The 15,413-nt window shown below is 39.7% G+C and overlaps 1 protein-coding gene across 3 annotated transcripts in view; it reads right to left on the reverse strand.

Moving 5' to 3' along the window:
- Positions 1-15,395, reverse strand: part of ITPR2 (inositol 1,4,5-trisphosphate receptor type 2) — a 284,657-nt gene extending 269,262 nt beyond the window's left edge. For all 3 annotated transcript variants that reach the window (XM_085324472.1, XM_085324471.1, XM_085324473.1), the window contains exon 1: positions 15,227-15,395. In XM_085324472.1, the coding sequence (XP_085180598.1) occupies positions 15,227-15,318 (92 nt within the window). In that variant the 5' untranslated portion in view covers positions 15,319-15,395. The remainder of the gene's footprint in view (positions 1-15,226) is intronic.
- Positions 15,396-15,413: the final 18 nt, after the last annotated feature.

Here is a 15,413-nt window from a genome sequence, read left to right on the forward strand (position 1 = left end):
AGCCTCCTGGACTGTCTGAGCCTAGGTGTGCTGTCCTTCCAGAAGATGTGGTTGAACTCCCCCATGAGAACCAGGGCCTGCGATCGTAAGGCTACTTCCAGCTGTCTACAGAAGGCCTCATCAACTTCTTCTTCCTGATCAGGTGGCCTGTAGTAGACACCCGCAACAGGGTCACCCACGTTAGCTTGTCCTTTAATCCTCACCCATAAGCTCTCTACTGGCGCTTCCTCCACTCCTAAGGTAGAGCTCAATGCATTCCAGTTGTTCTCTCACATAAAGAGCAACTCCACCACCTCGCCCTCCTGGCCCATCTTTCCTAAAAAGCACATAGCCGTCCACAATGACATTCCAGTCATGTGAGCTATCCCACCTTGTCTCTGTAACTGCAATGAGAACATGGACCTATGACTGCACATAGATCTCCGGTTCCTCCTGTTTATTTCTCATGCTGTGTGCAAATCCATTAGCCCATGGACACACGGAGATAGTGCATGTTTTATGTAAGCCTACAGTCTACTTACTGAAATACTTTGAATTTAAAATTTTCCTTTGTGTTGTAGGTGACTTGCCCTTGTTTCTAAATTTCCAAATATCATTCAGCAAAGTCTCTTCTATTTCCAGTGCCCTTTGGTACCTGAATTTGCAAGCTTCAGGCCTTGACTGACAACTGACAGTCCTTATCAGTTTCTCTCTGGCAGAAAACCTAAGTGCTTCAGCAACTCACTCCACTTATGCCCCCACAAGATACTACTGCACCAGGGCTCTCTTCATCTTATCTACAGTGCAAACATCACATTTCCTGCACCATTTTCCACATCCTGCTTACTCTTTACCAGACCATACTTTCTTTCAAAACAGTCATGGCTTTTGCAGCCCCTCTATTCCAGCGGTTTCAAAGCCTCAATACAATTTCTGAACTAATACAGCCAGGCAATACTGGTACTGATTACCATTTTCTGCCACCTCCCATACACTATCTCATTCCTAAACTCCAAGTCTGCCCAGTGTGACCAGAAAACTTTTACCTTGCCATTCTGAGGGGATACTACACTTTAAGATGATTTAAAGAGACATTCTTTCCCAAAATCCTCTCCTGGGAAACTTTTAGCTGCTCTGGAGTCTATTCCAGGAACCCCTAATATGTTTTCGAAGCGAGTGATTCAGGAGTTTTTGCATATCTGCCAGTTAGGAGAAGAGAAGAAAAAAGTAATCTCTTCTTGAGCACAGTCATTTATTGGAATAACCAATCCTTTGATCTCCTGCCTAAGGCAATGTCTGCGACTAGCCTCCAAAGAGATCCTCTGCATTATGCATCAAGGTCACCATGTGGCTCCAGATCTGTGAATGCCTGTGAAAGCACAGCCCTATTAATTCCTAATATCACTTGCCCTCAAAATGGCTCAGCATTGTCTGTTCTGACTACGTACTTTTTTCTCAGACAAATAATGATGAAAATCTGTGCAGTTTCAAGCAACGAGAGTTCTCTTCAGGTAGTTCAAAATTATGTCATATTTCATCACCCTCTAGACTCCCCTTTATGTTCTTATACCTATGTTTCCACACCGACATAACTGATTACTACAGTAATCAGAAGTGATCAGCGAGATCACTTCTAAATTCTGCAAGTCTTTGTAGAGGCTCAAGCACAAAGTATCCAACGCTTGTTTTACATTTACTTTGTAGAAAACAAGATCAATACCACAGTAATCATATAATCACAGTGACCATCTCACTGGCCCATTTTGGTATTCAAGAGTAGGTGTGTTACCAGCTCATCTCCCAGGCTTGCTCAGACAGATTTTAAGTTCTTCTCCATAAAAGGTTTCATTTTCATCTGTAAGTCATCATTTAAAGTGTTCACTAGGAAACCTCCTCAGATATTGTCTTAATTCCTTTCGATGAGCAACTAGCTCTTGTTTGTTCACAAATTTCTGTCTTGAAAGCTGGATCCAACTTATGATACCAGGTTATCATTTAGTCACAAGTGATTATGTCAGTTCTGGAGACCTAACAGTCGTTTCTACTATAAAGTTATTTATTCACTGCCATTTATTCAGAAAGAATTTATAAATTCTTATTTTCCTGGACACAGGAGAAATCAAACAGCAGAGGCTTCTTTCATTACAGTTTTCAGACTGTGATCTCTGTACTCAAAAGCACTCTTTCATTTTTATTTTTCTAGGGTCAAAGTAGCAGGTTTTCTCTGCCTATGACTGTGTTTTTGTTCTACAATTTTTGTGCTTCTGAAGCTTCTTTYACACACTGAGGCCTATACAGTTTCCCTGTCAATGCTGGATGTCTTTCTAAGAAGCAACTTGAGTCACACAGTTCAGCTTTTACTCAGGCTTTACCAAGTACATGTACTTTGAGGGCTGACTTCAGCTCTTGTTCCAGAAAGGAAGAGGATTTTATTGTATCACTTACCTCCACTATAAATGAAGAAAAGTAATTATATTTAGCAGTTTTAATGAGGTTCCACCCAACATATGAGCATGTTGATGACGTCAGCGAGTGTAAAACTCTTTTCAGCATGCATTTTTTTCTTGCAATGATACAGCTCATTCTGCATTTTTAAATATGTACTTTAGAACACATAATTTTGACAGCTGAAAACTTTAATTAACTAATTAATTTTGTCACATTTGGCTTAACGTTAAGGCTTACCATGAAATAAGCCAATATAAAACAATTTATGCAACTTAGCATTAAAAACTGTACTAAATCAACACTCATAAAAAAGAGCATTGACCCAGAACATGGAGCCTTGTGTAAGATTCTACACTCTGCTAATGACCTTGTGCAAATTGCTTCTCTGTCCCATCCTTTATTATAATAGTGCCCTTTAAACATACTTTACAGATGAAGATCTGGACAAGCACTGTCCCACTTCCAACTCTTCTCAGGGGCACTGGTCATATTAAGATCAGCTTTATCTCAGCAGATGGTTTAATCTACCAGAGAAAGGAGATGGACCAGATAGAATGGTACATCAGAATGAATGGCCCCATGGACCATGAGTTTGATTGCATTAGTCTAATGTACAACATTGCTTCAAATGAGGTGTTATAACAGAACTTTACATGTAATGATTTACTATATCCTCAATATTTCACTGAAAAAAAAATACAGTAATTGGTATTCATTGGCAGAAAAACTTGCTCAACTACAAAAGTTAATACACACGAGACTTTTTGCCTGCCAGGTCCTAACCTTGCTTTTGTTTTTTCAAGAGAAGCCACTGCTAACACAAAYTGAACATACCTCTAATCCGAATCTTGCAGTTCTCCAGTGTGTAATGCCCTCTTTGAATAGCCAGATGCCAAAATGATTTCATGATCAAATCCAGATTTATTTATTAGCAATCCTGAAAGTCTAGCCAGGGAAGCCAGGGAAGATTTTAACTTTGACGCTCTTCAATAATTAAAATAAAAAATTGCCTCACGATGTACTTGCGTTGTTAGTCTACAAGTTTTCAGATATAGGACCTACATCTCAGACCACATATAAAAGAAATAACATCATGAATCTTTGCTATTATTGTATTATTTTTTCTAAGTAACAGGATATACATTATATAACATAACTGCAGACAGCCTGATACAGAAAAAATCCCCACCCCCCACACACCCCTATAAAAAAAAATCAAGTTGTGTACATTATTTTAAAGTTACTTCATTTAAAGGTAGGGATTTTTTTGTATTATCAGAATCTTTACAAAGAATTTGATCTATGAAGACAGGGGGGCAGGTTTAGCTCAGTTGGTTAGAGCATGGTGTTGCTAATGCCAAGGTCGCGGGTTCAACCCCCATACAGACTACGCTTTGTCTAGTTTGGACTAGATGATCTCCAGGGGTCCCTTCCAACCTTACCATTCTATGATTCTATGACTTTTAAGAAGATATTTCAAAACCTTATTTGAAATTTAAAATTCCTGTATTCACTGAAACATTCACTGTTGTGATAATAGCACTAAAATTCAAAATACTTATTACATCAGTTGATTACTTATGAAACCTGCTCAACTTTAAACCTTGACCTACTAAGTTCTGTTCTCAACCCAAAAAGCATTAGAGACATTTTTAATTTTTAAATCAGCAAAACTGATTTATCTTCTATATGGTAGAACAACAGAATCCCACTTTAAAAAATCATTTAACTGATTTTTCAGCTGTCTGTAAAAAGTCAGGCTCATGGGGCCCTACTGTTCCCTGATTCAGCACAGGAGCAAAGTCTTAGGACAGACATGCTCAAGAGTGAAAAAGAAGAGAAGGATGTTGTATTCACTGAAACTAAAGAGTAGAATCTACACTGGCAGAATGCAGTAACCTAAGTCAGAAATTGTTCAAGATGTCAAAGTTAATACTACAAATAGGCAGTTAACCTTTTTCACTCACCATAGCTTTTTAAAAAAATGAAGGGGAAAACAGCTTTTTTTAAACTTTGTAGGTAGCCTCACAACTTTTATTCTTTGATCAAAAAAGTGATCAAAGAATAAATTGAAATTGCCTTGCTTAACGATGCATTTCCATATTTTTCACCTTTCATATCTGTAGAAAGATATACTTAATTTTTTCAAAATTGATACCATTTTTTCCCAATACATCACTTTATTTTCCTCTTTTTTACATACTGTTTCTGAACAATAAAAAATATTAACTAGCTTTAAAAGGTGACCAAGAATATTCTAGCAAAGCACAMTGCTGATTTAGTTGTCTGAAATAATTAAAGAGACCCTTAGAAATTTGAGTGCAGTTAGCTTTAAAACGCTATCAACCAGGTCATGCAAAAAGCACTATTTCTACACTAAAGTASTTATATATCATTCTTCAGGCCACCAAACCCAGGTCTTGTGATCTAAAGTTAGTGGAACAAATCTACTAATAAACTCAAGGTAATTTTTATTTGTGTCTATTTATGTTTTCAAGCTTTTCTCTACGTCCATGGGGGACAGTAAATTACTTTTTCTTAAATGGAAGCAGCAGATATCCAAAATTCAAAAAGCCCTAGGAGTTGAGACTTTATGAATAATAAATGTCACGTGTTACAAAGCTTAAGAAAAAAAATATACTGGTCACATTCAATAGAGCTGCCCTCTATAGCTGCCTAGTAAAATTCTCCAAATCACAATACTCAGTTGTACAATTACACAAGTTTTCACAGGCATCTGGATATACACAGGAGCCAGGCAAAAATCCCCATAGCAAAATAAAATACATCTCTTAGGGGTACCTAAGGATTCTTCAGTGCCTTCTGCCTGCCTGCTCCTCCAACTTCCATCAAAACCACCATACTGAGGTAGAAAGACAGCAAGGTGGCTGGCTACCCCTGCACTGCAAACAGTAAAACTAGCACACATTTACACAGGGTAAAAAAAATAAACATAAGCCCTGTGTTTCTGTCTTTTAACTGTGGGCACATAAGTCAAAATAATTGGGGCTTACTGTGAGTTTAAGCAGTTGTTTTCCTTTCCTGTAACTACATGCGCTCTCTCTGGAACATTCATTAACTTGCATATGTCAAATGCAGGGAAAAATAAAAGGAAAAAAAATGAAACTCAAACAAGCCTCTAAAAGAAAATCAAGGTAAGTCGTCCAAGTTTTGGATCGTAACAAGATTCTGTATTTTGTGATTCAGATAACACGTTTGCATTTCAGAGAGATTTGTTTTTGGTTTTTTAACGAGATCGATTTTTATCTGTTAGAGGTCAAAGAACAAAAAGTTGATTACTGTTTTTATATTTGTTCTTTGTACAGAGCAGAGCTGTAATAAGTTCAATTTATATTGTTAAACAATACCAACCGTGCTTGGACATGCTCTTCTAGTCTTCTTTTGCCAAATATTTTCACATAAAGTCCAACTCCATGCCTTTTGTCATGTGGCAGTGATCAACCTAAAAGGGCACTTCATATGAATCTATCAGTCCAAAATTTACTATATAGGAAGATTACGGAAGTACCATAATTCATTATACAATCTTTAAGTTTTTACAAAAGCACTAGACATCATATGCACCTAGCAAGTCAGCAATATAGCACAAAGGATAGTACAGGATCAGGTCAGTAAGGACTATATTACGCTTTTATACATAATTGAATAAGGTAGCATAAGCAATCTTAAAACCACTAAATCCTGCTTTCTGAGGAATTCTGTAACTCAGCTCTTCTCTTAGGGAAGGCAGTATTACATATTTTCCTAAAGAGCACCCAAAAAAAAAGGAAAAATCAAATATTCCATTGTTTGGGATCATACTAGCCTCAATTGGAGTCATCACCACTTTGGTGCTCTAGACATGCAGCACAGACCTCCATCATTTGAAATACCACAGGTTGCCTTCATCTATGTGGAGTCATAAAAAAAAAAAAAAAAAAAAAAAAAAAAAGACAATTTGTCAGTAACTTTAATTTGTCAGAAAATTTCATTGCTATTTTCTGACAGCAGAATACTGCAAACCTCTAAGCAACTGTCCATGCTCTTCTGTTCCTGTTCTGTCCTACCCCCTTTCCAATACATGCTGTCTCGTAGACTATGCAGATCATTCCCATCACACATCTCCCTCTTTCTGCACACAGACATATCAGCTATCGGACCCTTGCTCTTCTGATTTCTCTACTACTTCAACCCCATCTCACCAACACATCCCTCTGCTCCTACTTCCTCTTTGTTATCCAAATGCCAGAAGAGAAGCACTGAAAGCAGAGAGGAGACAGTCTTTCCATTTTCTCTACTGCAGTCTAGCAATCCAGTGGTCTCTCATCAGCAAGAAGTAATTGGAAGGAAAATCCTGCTCGGATTATTTACTTGTGAAGCCCTCAAAGGGCGGAGCAGGTCCAGCACAGACAGAATCCCGAATTGCCAAAAAAATCCTACTGGCACAACAGGACCCTTGAAACTAAAAGTACAGAAGGCAAACTGTTAAATGCAGAAAACTGATAGAACGTAGTTTGCAAAATATGCCCGCAAAAGTCTATAATGACAATTCACTTGGGCTTGCTGAATCATCAGGTGAGCCTAGGTAGAAGAACCAGCACTCCACAAGCTCTGAAATGGGGCTCAATCTCAGATAAACCACAGGACAGCCCAGCAGCACTTGCCCAGGTCCACATGGTTCAGCCAGGTCAACGCTTTGCCGTGAAGTTTCTCCTCTGAAGTGATAAACTAGATATGCTTCAGACAAAGTTGCATTTCTATTTAACAGCAATCAAATAAATAAAAACAGAAGAGCATTAAAAAGTGGACAGAGATTTAKACAGGGACAGGCAGTCTCAAAGACACTACTAGAGTGACAGCCTACTAATCCAGCATTTTGGCTGCTGCAGCCAAAATAGGCCTCAAAAATCTCAAGCGATAGGTAATAAAACATACTTGTTATTTATGTCTTGTAAGTCTGCTTTTTCTTAGCCACATGCTTTCCTTGTTTAACTTTGTTTCCAAACTTGTAATCAGAACCTTCACTTTCCTATAATGTCGCTTCTTGTTTCAATTTTAAGCTGTCTTCATATTTAAAGTGAACTCAGGTAGCAAAAGATGATTTTTTTTTTACTTCTCCAGAGACAGGAAACACAATTAGCAGGGCAAACAAAGCTTTTCTGTGCCTCTCAGCATGGGAAGCTGGAAATCCTGGAAACTCAGATACATTTCCAACAGTCAGGCTTGGGGCCTCTTAGTGCCAAGTGCCAACACAGAGGAGAAGTTACCTCTAACAGGTAATATTCACTGCCCTATGGCAAAAGGCAGACATTCAGAAGGCAACACATAGTTTCAAGAAAAGCCTATATTGCCATAGTAGTCTAAACAAGATTTTTTTCAACTCATAGCTGCCAAACTGGACAAATTTTCGAAGAAGCAGAAAAGACAAACCCTCCATGCCAGAGGAGAAGTGGGTTTCAAGACAGTGCTGTAACTTACAAAGAGTCTCAACACATACCTGAGAGGTGTTTTTTTTTTTTTTTTTTTTTTCCCCAAGAAGAGGTAACCAATGCATTCTTGCCTATCCCATTTTTACCTATCTCATTCCCGGAAATGGTCAAGCCATTTTATCCAAACCTTCCTACACAAAAACATTCAGCCTCAGGCACTTACCGTCAGTCCAAGCAGTCATGGCTTAGCATCATTATTCACAGCTGAAAACAAAATCTTGTCAAGAAATGTCTAGACACATATGTATTAGCAGAACTACTGATTCCAGGAATGAGATGGAATCCAATTTATAAATAATACAAATGAAGGTTCAAAATAATCAGTCATAAGAATTTTTATTTATGTCCTTAATATATTAAATTATTCCTCTCTGAATAAGTGATAAAAATGTAGCACTCAGACAAGAAAAGAAGTAGTATGTTGAACTACCATTCACTCTCCCTTCTCCTTCATTTTTTCCATAAACATCCCTATTTGAGCATATTCAACTTACACTTGAACATCACTGGTCTCTTTCACACAAGAAGTAACAAGAAGGAACCTTCAAAGCAAGCAGAAATCTGACTTTCATAAGCTTTAGATACACATGTAGAGGACATTGCTATTGCTTRACTGATGTGTGAGACTGTTTATTATGAAATATCACAAAGCTATTTGCACCATTAACAGTGAAGAGTAATGGGTTTTGAACAACTCAAGGTTCAGTGAAATGCAACACCTCCTATAAGCCCACTAACCAAAGGTTTATGTGTTTCCTAAAAGACAACGCTGCAAGCTAGAGAAGTCAAAGCTTGATTTGACTCCTTTTTTCTGTGATACTTTCAAAATTTAGGACAACTTTGATTCCAAATGAGTCAGTAAAGACTGTTCAGTCAATCCCTCATTATGTAAAAGTAGAGAGTCATGTACATTAAACAATCTCCCCTCTCTATCCCTACCACTTTCCACATTACGCATAGCCCAACTGAGAATTACTGAAGTTATAATTGCCTTACCATTTGTCTTGAGTCCGCTCTTACTTCCATCACTGCTGCACTGCTTAGAGGTAAATTCACTTTTATATTATATCAATTGAGTCTTTGGCTAGCCCCCATTTTCTGTCCACTTCTGTTTGTCCTTTGCTAGTGAGCTCTTTGAACCAAAGAGATTACATATCAGTGTACAGTTTCATAAATCATAATACTGTAATCAAGTCTAATCCTATGTTCCTTCTCGCTCAAGCTGCATTCTGTGTGCAAGTAAATTTTCTGAAACAAAACAACCACCTCTGAGGCTTACTACTTGCTGCATTCCCATAAGAATGCTTTATGAATAGCTTTGTGGCATTGTTTAGCTAAAGATGGCACTGCTGTTAGAATATTTGAGAGGAGCATCAAAATAAGTTCATTATGAATGGCACAGCTGGAGCAATGCCTAACTGTTAATGCGAGTGGATAACTACAGAGGATATAGCTTTGATATATGCATTGAACTGAGGCATGTAAGATAGTTTTATTTAAATGTCTGCATCTTTGCTCCCGTGGCATTTATTGCAAGATCAATGAAGGTATTTAATAAGGCATATAACAAAGCTTATGCTTCAGAAAGTCATTATAGAAAAGAAACACATCATACAGCTGAAAAATGTCATAAAATGGGCCAAATCCTGTTCACAGTTAAATGAGCCTAAATTCAAAGTAGTTGCAGAATTCAAACGAGTGGCATTAGGAGGGATATACAGAGAACCTATTTCTGAAAACAGAGCAGAAAAAAATGTCTTTAGAAACACACAATCAAAACTAGCAAATATCACTGGCATTGTCAGGCAGGAGGATAAAGAATCTAGGTAATAAAACACAGAACTATTTTTGCCCACAGCAAAGCCRAATTTCATCTTCCTTCTCCTCTTCTACGTATTATTTGAGTCTGCATGTATCACAATCAAATTAGGGGCAATTTTAACTTATGTTGTGAAAGGGCAGCTTTCACTTTCTACAGGCTTTTCATTCTTTCCTGACTAATTACATTTTGTCAGCAGACAAAAGAAAGAAAAATTTGCTATTAATTAAATAACATATATTTTGTTCCTTAATCATAGCTCATATTTTCAGGCAGAATGAGAGAAGAGTGAAAAAAAAAAGTCTGTGCACTGATGAAAATACTACATTGGTGTAAGCATGATCAGTCACTACATCTTTGCTCTCAGTACCATTTCTTGGGCCCCCAAGATGGTATGTTTTAGCTTGCACAGTCTTTGCACATTTTGATTTACACCATTCCTTTAACACTTTCTACTTAGTCTTGTCTCCTCATCAGGGAAGACTGATTCAATCTGTGTGTGAAGTTCAAGCTCAGCAAGATAACTAACGGACAGGAGCCTAGTTAGGGAGCCTGAGCAAACCTCTGCAACTCACTTCAAGTAAGAAAGCTATAGCAAGCACTCCTACAAATTAACAGAAGCTGTACAAGACAAATCGACATGAAACTCAAGGCAATGAATATGAATACTCTAGAATACATTTTCTGCTGCTTGTTAGGAGTAAGTCTTGGCACTCCTGATCGTCCATAGTCATACATTACCCAACAGAGAGCTCCTGCTCCATGCCCCATTAATTTTGTTCCATGAGGTTTCTAGCTGCTAGAGCACAGAAGCACATTTATAGAGGTGAGACAGGAATGCAGCTACTGATGGTGACTAACAGGGCCAGTGTCAAGCTTTCCAACAGCTGATGCTAGCAGTTACTGTTATTTTTTTTTCCACCTCCCTCAAGTACATTTTTCCCTCTCACTGTATCAAAAAGTAGTTAACAGTAGCTCTAGTTCATTGCCAACGCTTACTGCCAAAATATTGGGAAAGCTGGTCTCTGTACTGAGGTTCAGACATTAGCCTAGGACAACTTACAATACAGACATTCCTTGTCTGGCATCGCCAAATTACCTGGGCGATGTCACACATCCTGTGTGATGTAAAGCCTCAAACTGCATAGACACTGAGAACTCAAAAGGGGGGGGGGAAATCTTATCTTTTTGCCATTTAAATTACAATTCTGGTTAAAAAAAAAAAGTACTCTATTGTGGTTATCGTATAAAATATTGGTGTTACTCTTCATTATAATACACGATATTAAATCCAAAGGAATAACGAAAATATTAAGATTAAAATAGAATATGTAAGTCAAAACAAAGTGAACTGTGAAAAATGTTGTTAGTAAAACATTGTCCAGCAATCTAGAACAAAATATATTTGAAATGCCAGAAAATTACCCATGGATGGAAATTCCTTTTCCCAAACATCGGTACTAAACTGCAAGACTATCAGTTTACATATTCAAAAGCGTTCCCACTTTTAAAAGGGAAAAAAAAAGGTTCACAAAGCCTTGAGATCAGAAAATTACACATCAGCACTTCAGCAAGATCCAAACCCAGGCAGACTACTGAGCTGGGAATTACCTGGACTCTCAGTACCGCTGGTACCCAAAACCTGCAGTAGCCGATACAAATTCTGAGCCACAAACCTTCTCCTTTAAAATTATTCAGAGGTGCCCCCATCCCCTTGGGGGCACCAGTCTGGAACACTCCCCCCTCAGAAGACAGGTGTTCATGTCTCTTCTTTCAAAAACCAGGTTCTACAGTTTTCTTTTAAAACATGGATACAAAAGGAAGACTCAGGTGCAGCACTGCCTGCTCTGCCCCTGCCCCCATCCAGCAGCCCGCACACTAACCCTAGATGCGGAAGAGAGGCTCAGTTTCCTCTTCTGACTAAAAGGGATCAAATCTGAAAGCAGAGCTGAGTCTGTTTCTCATCCAACATCTGTTTATAGTAAATAAAGAAACATTTCTCAGAGGAGGACAGGAACACAGGTTCCTTCCTCCTCACAGACATGACTCAACCTTTTGGTCCCCAYTTCCAGAATTTCTCTGCTCCAGCAAACCTTGAACACTTTTGGTAGAGGGAGGTCTRGAGAGGCGTTCCTGTCTCAGCTCTTCTCTTAGCATGCTCTCCTGGATACAGGACAGGAGACACAGACGCAAACTCTACCAGCCGAAAAAGGAACACGCTTGGGATCGCTCACCTCCTGAACAAGTTCTCTACACCACGTGGCTACAGCACAAGAGGAAGATTTCCACATCCTCATTCAGGCAGGTATGAAGCAGATCCTACACCTGACCCTAACAGCTCAGCCACATCTTCCCTTTGGTTTTAAGTTTCCTGGGGAAACTGAGCATGTGAAAATTGCTGCATCAGCAAGTGAGCAAAAATGTTCAAAATACACAAGTACAAAACTTTGCTTAGAAATMTCCTCCTTGAAACAAATTTGTTAAKCTCATTCAACTCTTTTACGAGTTAGGTCAGCTTACATGATTGACTTCCCCACTCAGAGAGGTGCTGTATGCTTTTTTTGTTTCTTTTAATCTTATTTATAGAACAGCCWTTCTCATGCTTTGTTTAAGAAACAATTAGCCTTTGACAGGTTAAAATAAACARAACTCTCTCTCTGTTTCAGAATCACTAGACCTGATGTGGATTTAAAGTTCTTGCAACTACATTAGACTATCTGATGGACTTAATAATGAACTCAAGAGTAAGCAACGTGACAATTTATCATCCTCTCCTAGCACCTATCAAAACAGCACCCTGAGCAATATAGGCAAGAGTAGTAAAACAAAGACCTACATTAGTCAGATCAAGCAAGTGAGCAATCATTCCAGCACTTACTCCACTTCGGCCTCAGAAATAAGCGGCATCCCTGGAAGATGGGGTGCACCTTGCTCTGAACGGAGGACCTGCAGGTATGCAGGAGATGGAGTTCATGAAYAGTTGCACACCAAATGCTCATCTGGACAAGTATCTTCTCTGAGCTTACTGTTGGTGTGTCTGCCTCTGTGTCACTGCAGCTGGTCCCAAGGCAGTACTTGCAACAGTTGGCACAGATATCACCTGGCATCATAACTTTAAATTTCTGTCCAAATTTCTGTACCACCAGTAGAGAGGTCAACATTGCTACTGAATAGACATGGGAGTTTTCCCCTGGTGACTTCACACTTCCTTCAAGGCCTTCAGCTCCTCAGCTGCCTCTACTGTGCCAGGGAGCCAGGCACAAAAAAAGGCTGTACTGAAGAACTAACAGAGCTACATTAATACTCCCGAATTCCTGTCCTGCTGCTGAAGAAGAGATACAAGTGTCTTGTCTGATCCAAAGTAGTGCCTTCTCCAGCACGCAGATCCCTTCATCAGAGAATAAAAAGGAGGGAGCCAGAGAGCCTCCTCCTGATGAGGGAAGCAGAAACACAGGTCCACCGCAGGTGCATGGCACTGAAGGGTTAGCAGGCTCMTTACTAAAAGAAAGCCTCAAACAGCCCGTTGACAGCCTGTTCATTAGAGCATTAGCTTGGGCTGCTGTTCAACTACTTCTCGGGCTGTGGAGCTTCCAAGTGCCTTAGGCAAGCTTTGATCCTGGCTCCCCATGGATGGGAGTAAAAGCTCTGCCCAAATGCACAGGGATATAAGGGGAAATCAACGAACTCCAGACTGTGGTATGATGCTCCCAAGCAACACATAGCTAYGCCACAGCACACATGCCACAGTCACAGCACAAATGTCAGGAACTGCACACAAGCAGGTACTCTCTGGAAGGAGGCACATATCTTAGAAAAGATGATGAAAAGTAAATGTAAAGTATGGCAAATTTATAAASTATGGCAAATTTAGCTTTCGTCAGATTGCTAGATAACAGGACACAGCAATGAGACAACACAAAAACAAAACCAAACAACTCAACAACTACTTATGTCAATGCAGACAAAACACAGGGGTTACAAGAATGAGAAGCAACATCCAATGGTTAAAAGTTGCAGAAAGTMGGTTTTCAGATAGGATTTTAAATGCTAGGAGTCAGCAGAATAAAAGCAGATGTGAGACAAAACAGAGTCACAAATAGAAAAGGCACAGAATTTACAAATAGAGAAACAGACCATGGGAATATGTTTGTAGCAGATGAAGTGAGTGAACAGCAAGGATAGGAAGTAATAATAAAATAAAAAAATAAGGGCTCTTGAACACCAGCTTTTTTTCCATAACTGCCACTCAAAGTGGCACAGACATATGGGCACACATTCACTGTTAGAAGTTCAGCACTCTCCTTACTTTCCGCTACTGTCCCCTACCAAAGAGCTYTCAGGACACAGCCAGTCTAACGTGATGTACAAGAGCAACATCCAAGCAATACGTGCTAGTTAACAGAAGATTAAAACACAGCCTTAGCAAGGAATATATTTGTTCAACTGCTATCCTCAAGGTAGAGCTCGCATTTAAGCAACAATTCACGCCGATATCCAGCTAGAGTCCGAGCTGCTCTGTCAGTTGAATCACTGATTCAGTGCAATGCAGGAGACATATCCACGGACAAACACGTTTAAGGACATGCTTACTTTGGACGTGTCACAAAATCATGGAAACTACTGCAGCTCTTACTAACATCAGAAGGAACCCTGCACCCTTGGGAAATGTCACTACAGTCATGCTACAGTGATGGTTTTCAGAAAGATATCAATGTGCTCCTCAAGGCATTCATTATGGTTTTCTGTCTGGGATTCCAAAAAGGTGATTTAAAGTGTTCAAGGTTAATAAAAACCTCACATAAGCAAAAGTAGCTCAGGGAAGTAGCCRCAGTTAAACTACATCTTTCCATTCCACAAAGGGTGAGGGGGGGAAATAAATAAAAAACTCATAGAAAAAGCAACCCCCRTGAAACTGAATATCTGATTATTAACAACCACAGATAAGACTACAGGCAAACACATGCCAGAATTAAAGGGATGCACGAGGAACAAGTTGATGAGCAAAGACAGACAAGTTTTTTGCCTTTTGCATCTTCAACAAAAATTCTCAAACACGCGCTGCAAAAATAAAATAGAATAAAATAAAATAAAATARAATAAAATAAAATAAAATAAAATAAAATAAAATAAAATAAAATATAAAACTCGGCAGCTCTAGCTCAAAATAACGAATACCTTCACGTATTCGGGCAGGGTCCCGGACTGCGCCGGTAACCGTGCGCTGCAGCGCAGCGCCGCCGCCACCACCGCCGGCCTCGCTCCCCCGGGGGAGGCGGGGGGCGCCACAAGAGCTTAATTTTTTAATTATTATTATTATTTTCTCCCTCCCCTTTCTTTTAAATCACTTCCTACTTTGCTCTCCGCCGCGGCGCCGCAGCGCGCCCCGCTGCCGCTTCCTGTGCTGCCGCCGCGGTGCCCGCGGGTCGCCGCCCCGCACGGCCCGGCCCGGCCCGGTTCGGCTCGGCTCGGCGTGGCCCGGCCCGCTGCTTACCCCAGGGTGCTGATGAATCCGTTGACCGAGCCCTCTGCGTATAGGGACACGATGTCCCCGATGTACAGAAAGCTGGACATTTTCTCAGACATTTTGGCTCATTTTTGGCTAATTTCGCACTTCTCCTCCTCCAGAAACAATTTTTTAAAAAAGAAGGAAAAAAAAAAAGGACGGTTGGGGCGGGGGG

This window comes from Rhea americana, unplaced genomic scaffold (genome assembly GCF_003343005.1).
Source record: "Rhea americana isolate MKP2758 unplaced genomic scaffold, rheAme1 scaffold_91, whole genome shotgun sequence".
Taxonomy (NCBI): domain Eukaryota; kingdom Metazoa; phylum Chordata; class Aves; order Rheiformes; family Rheidae; genus Rhea; species Rhea americana.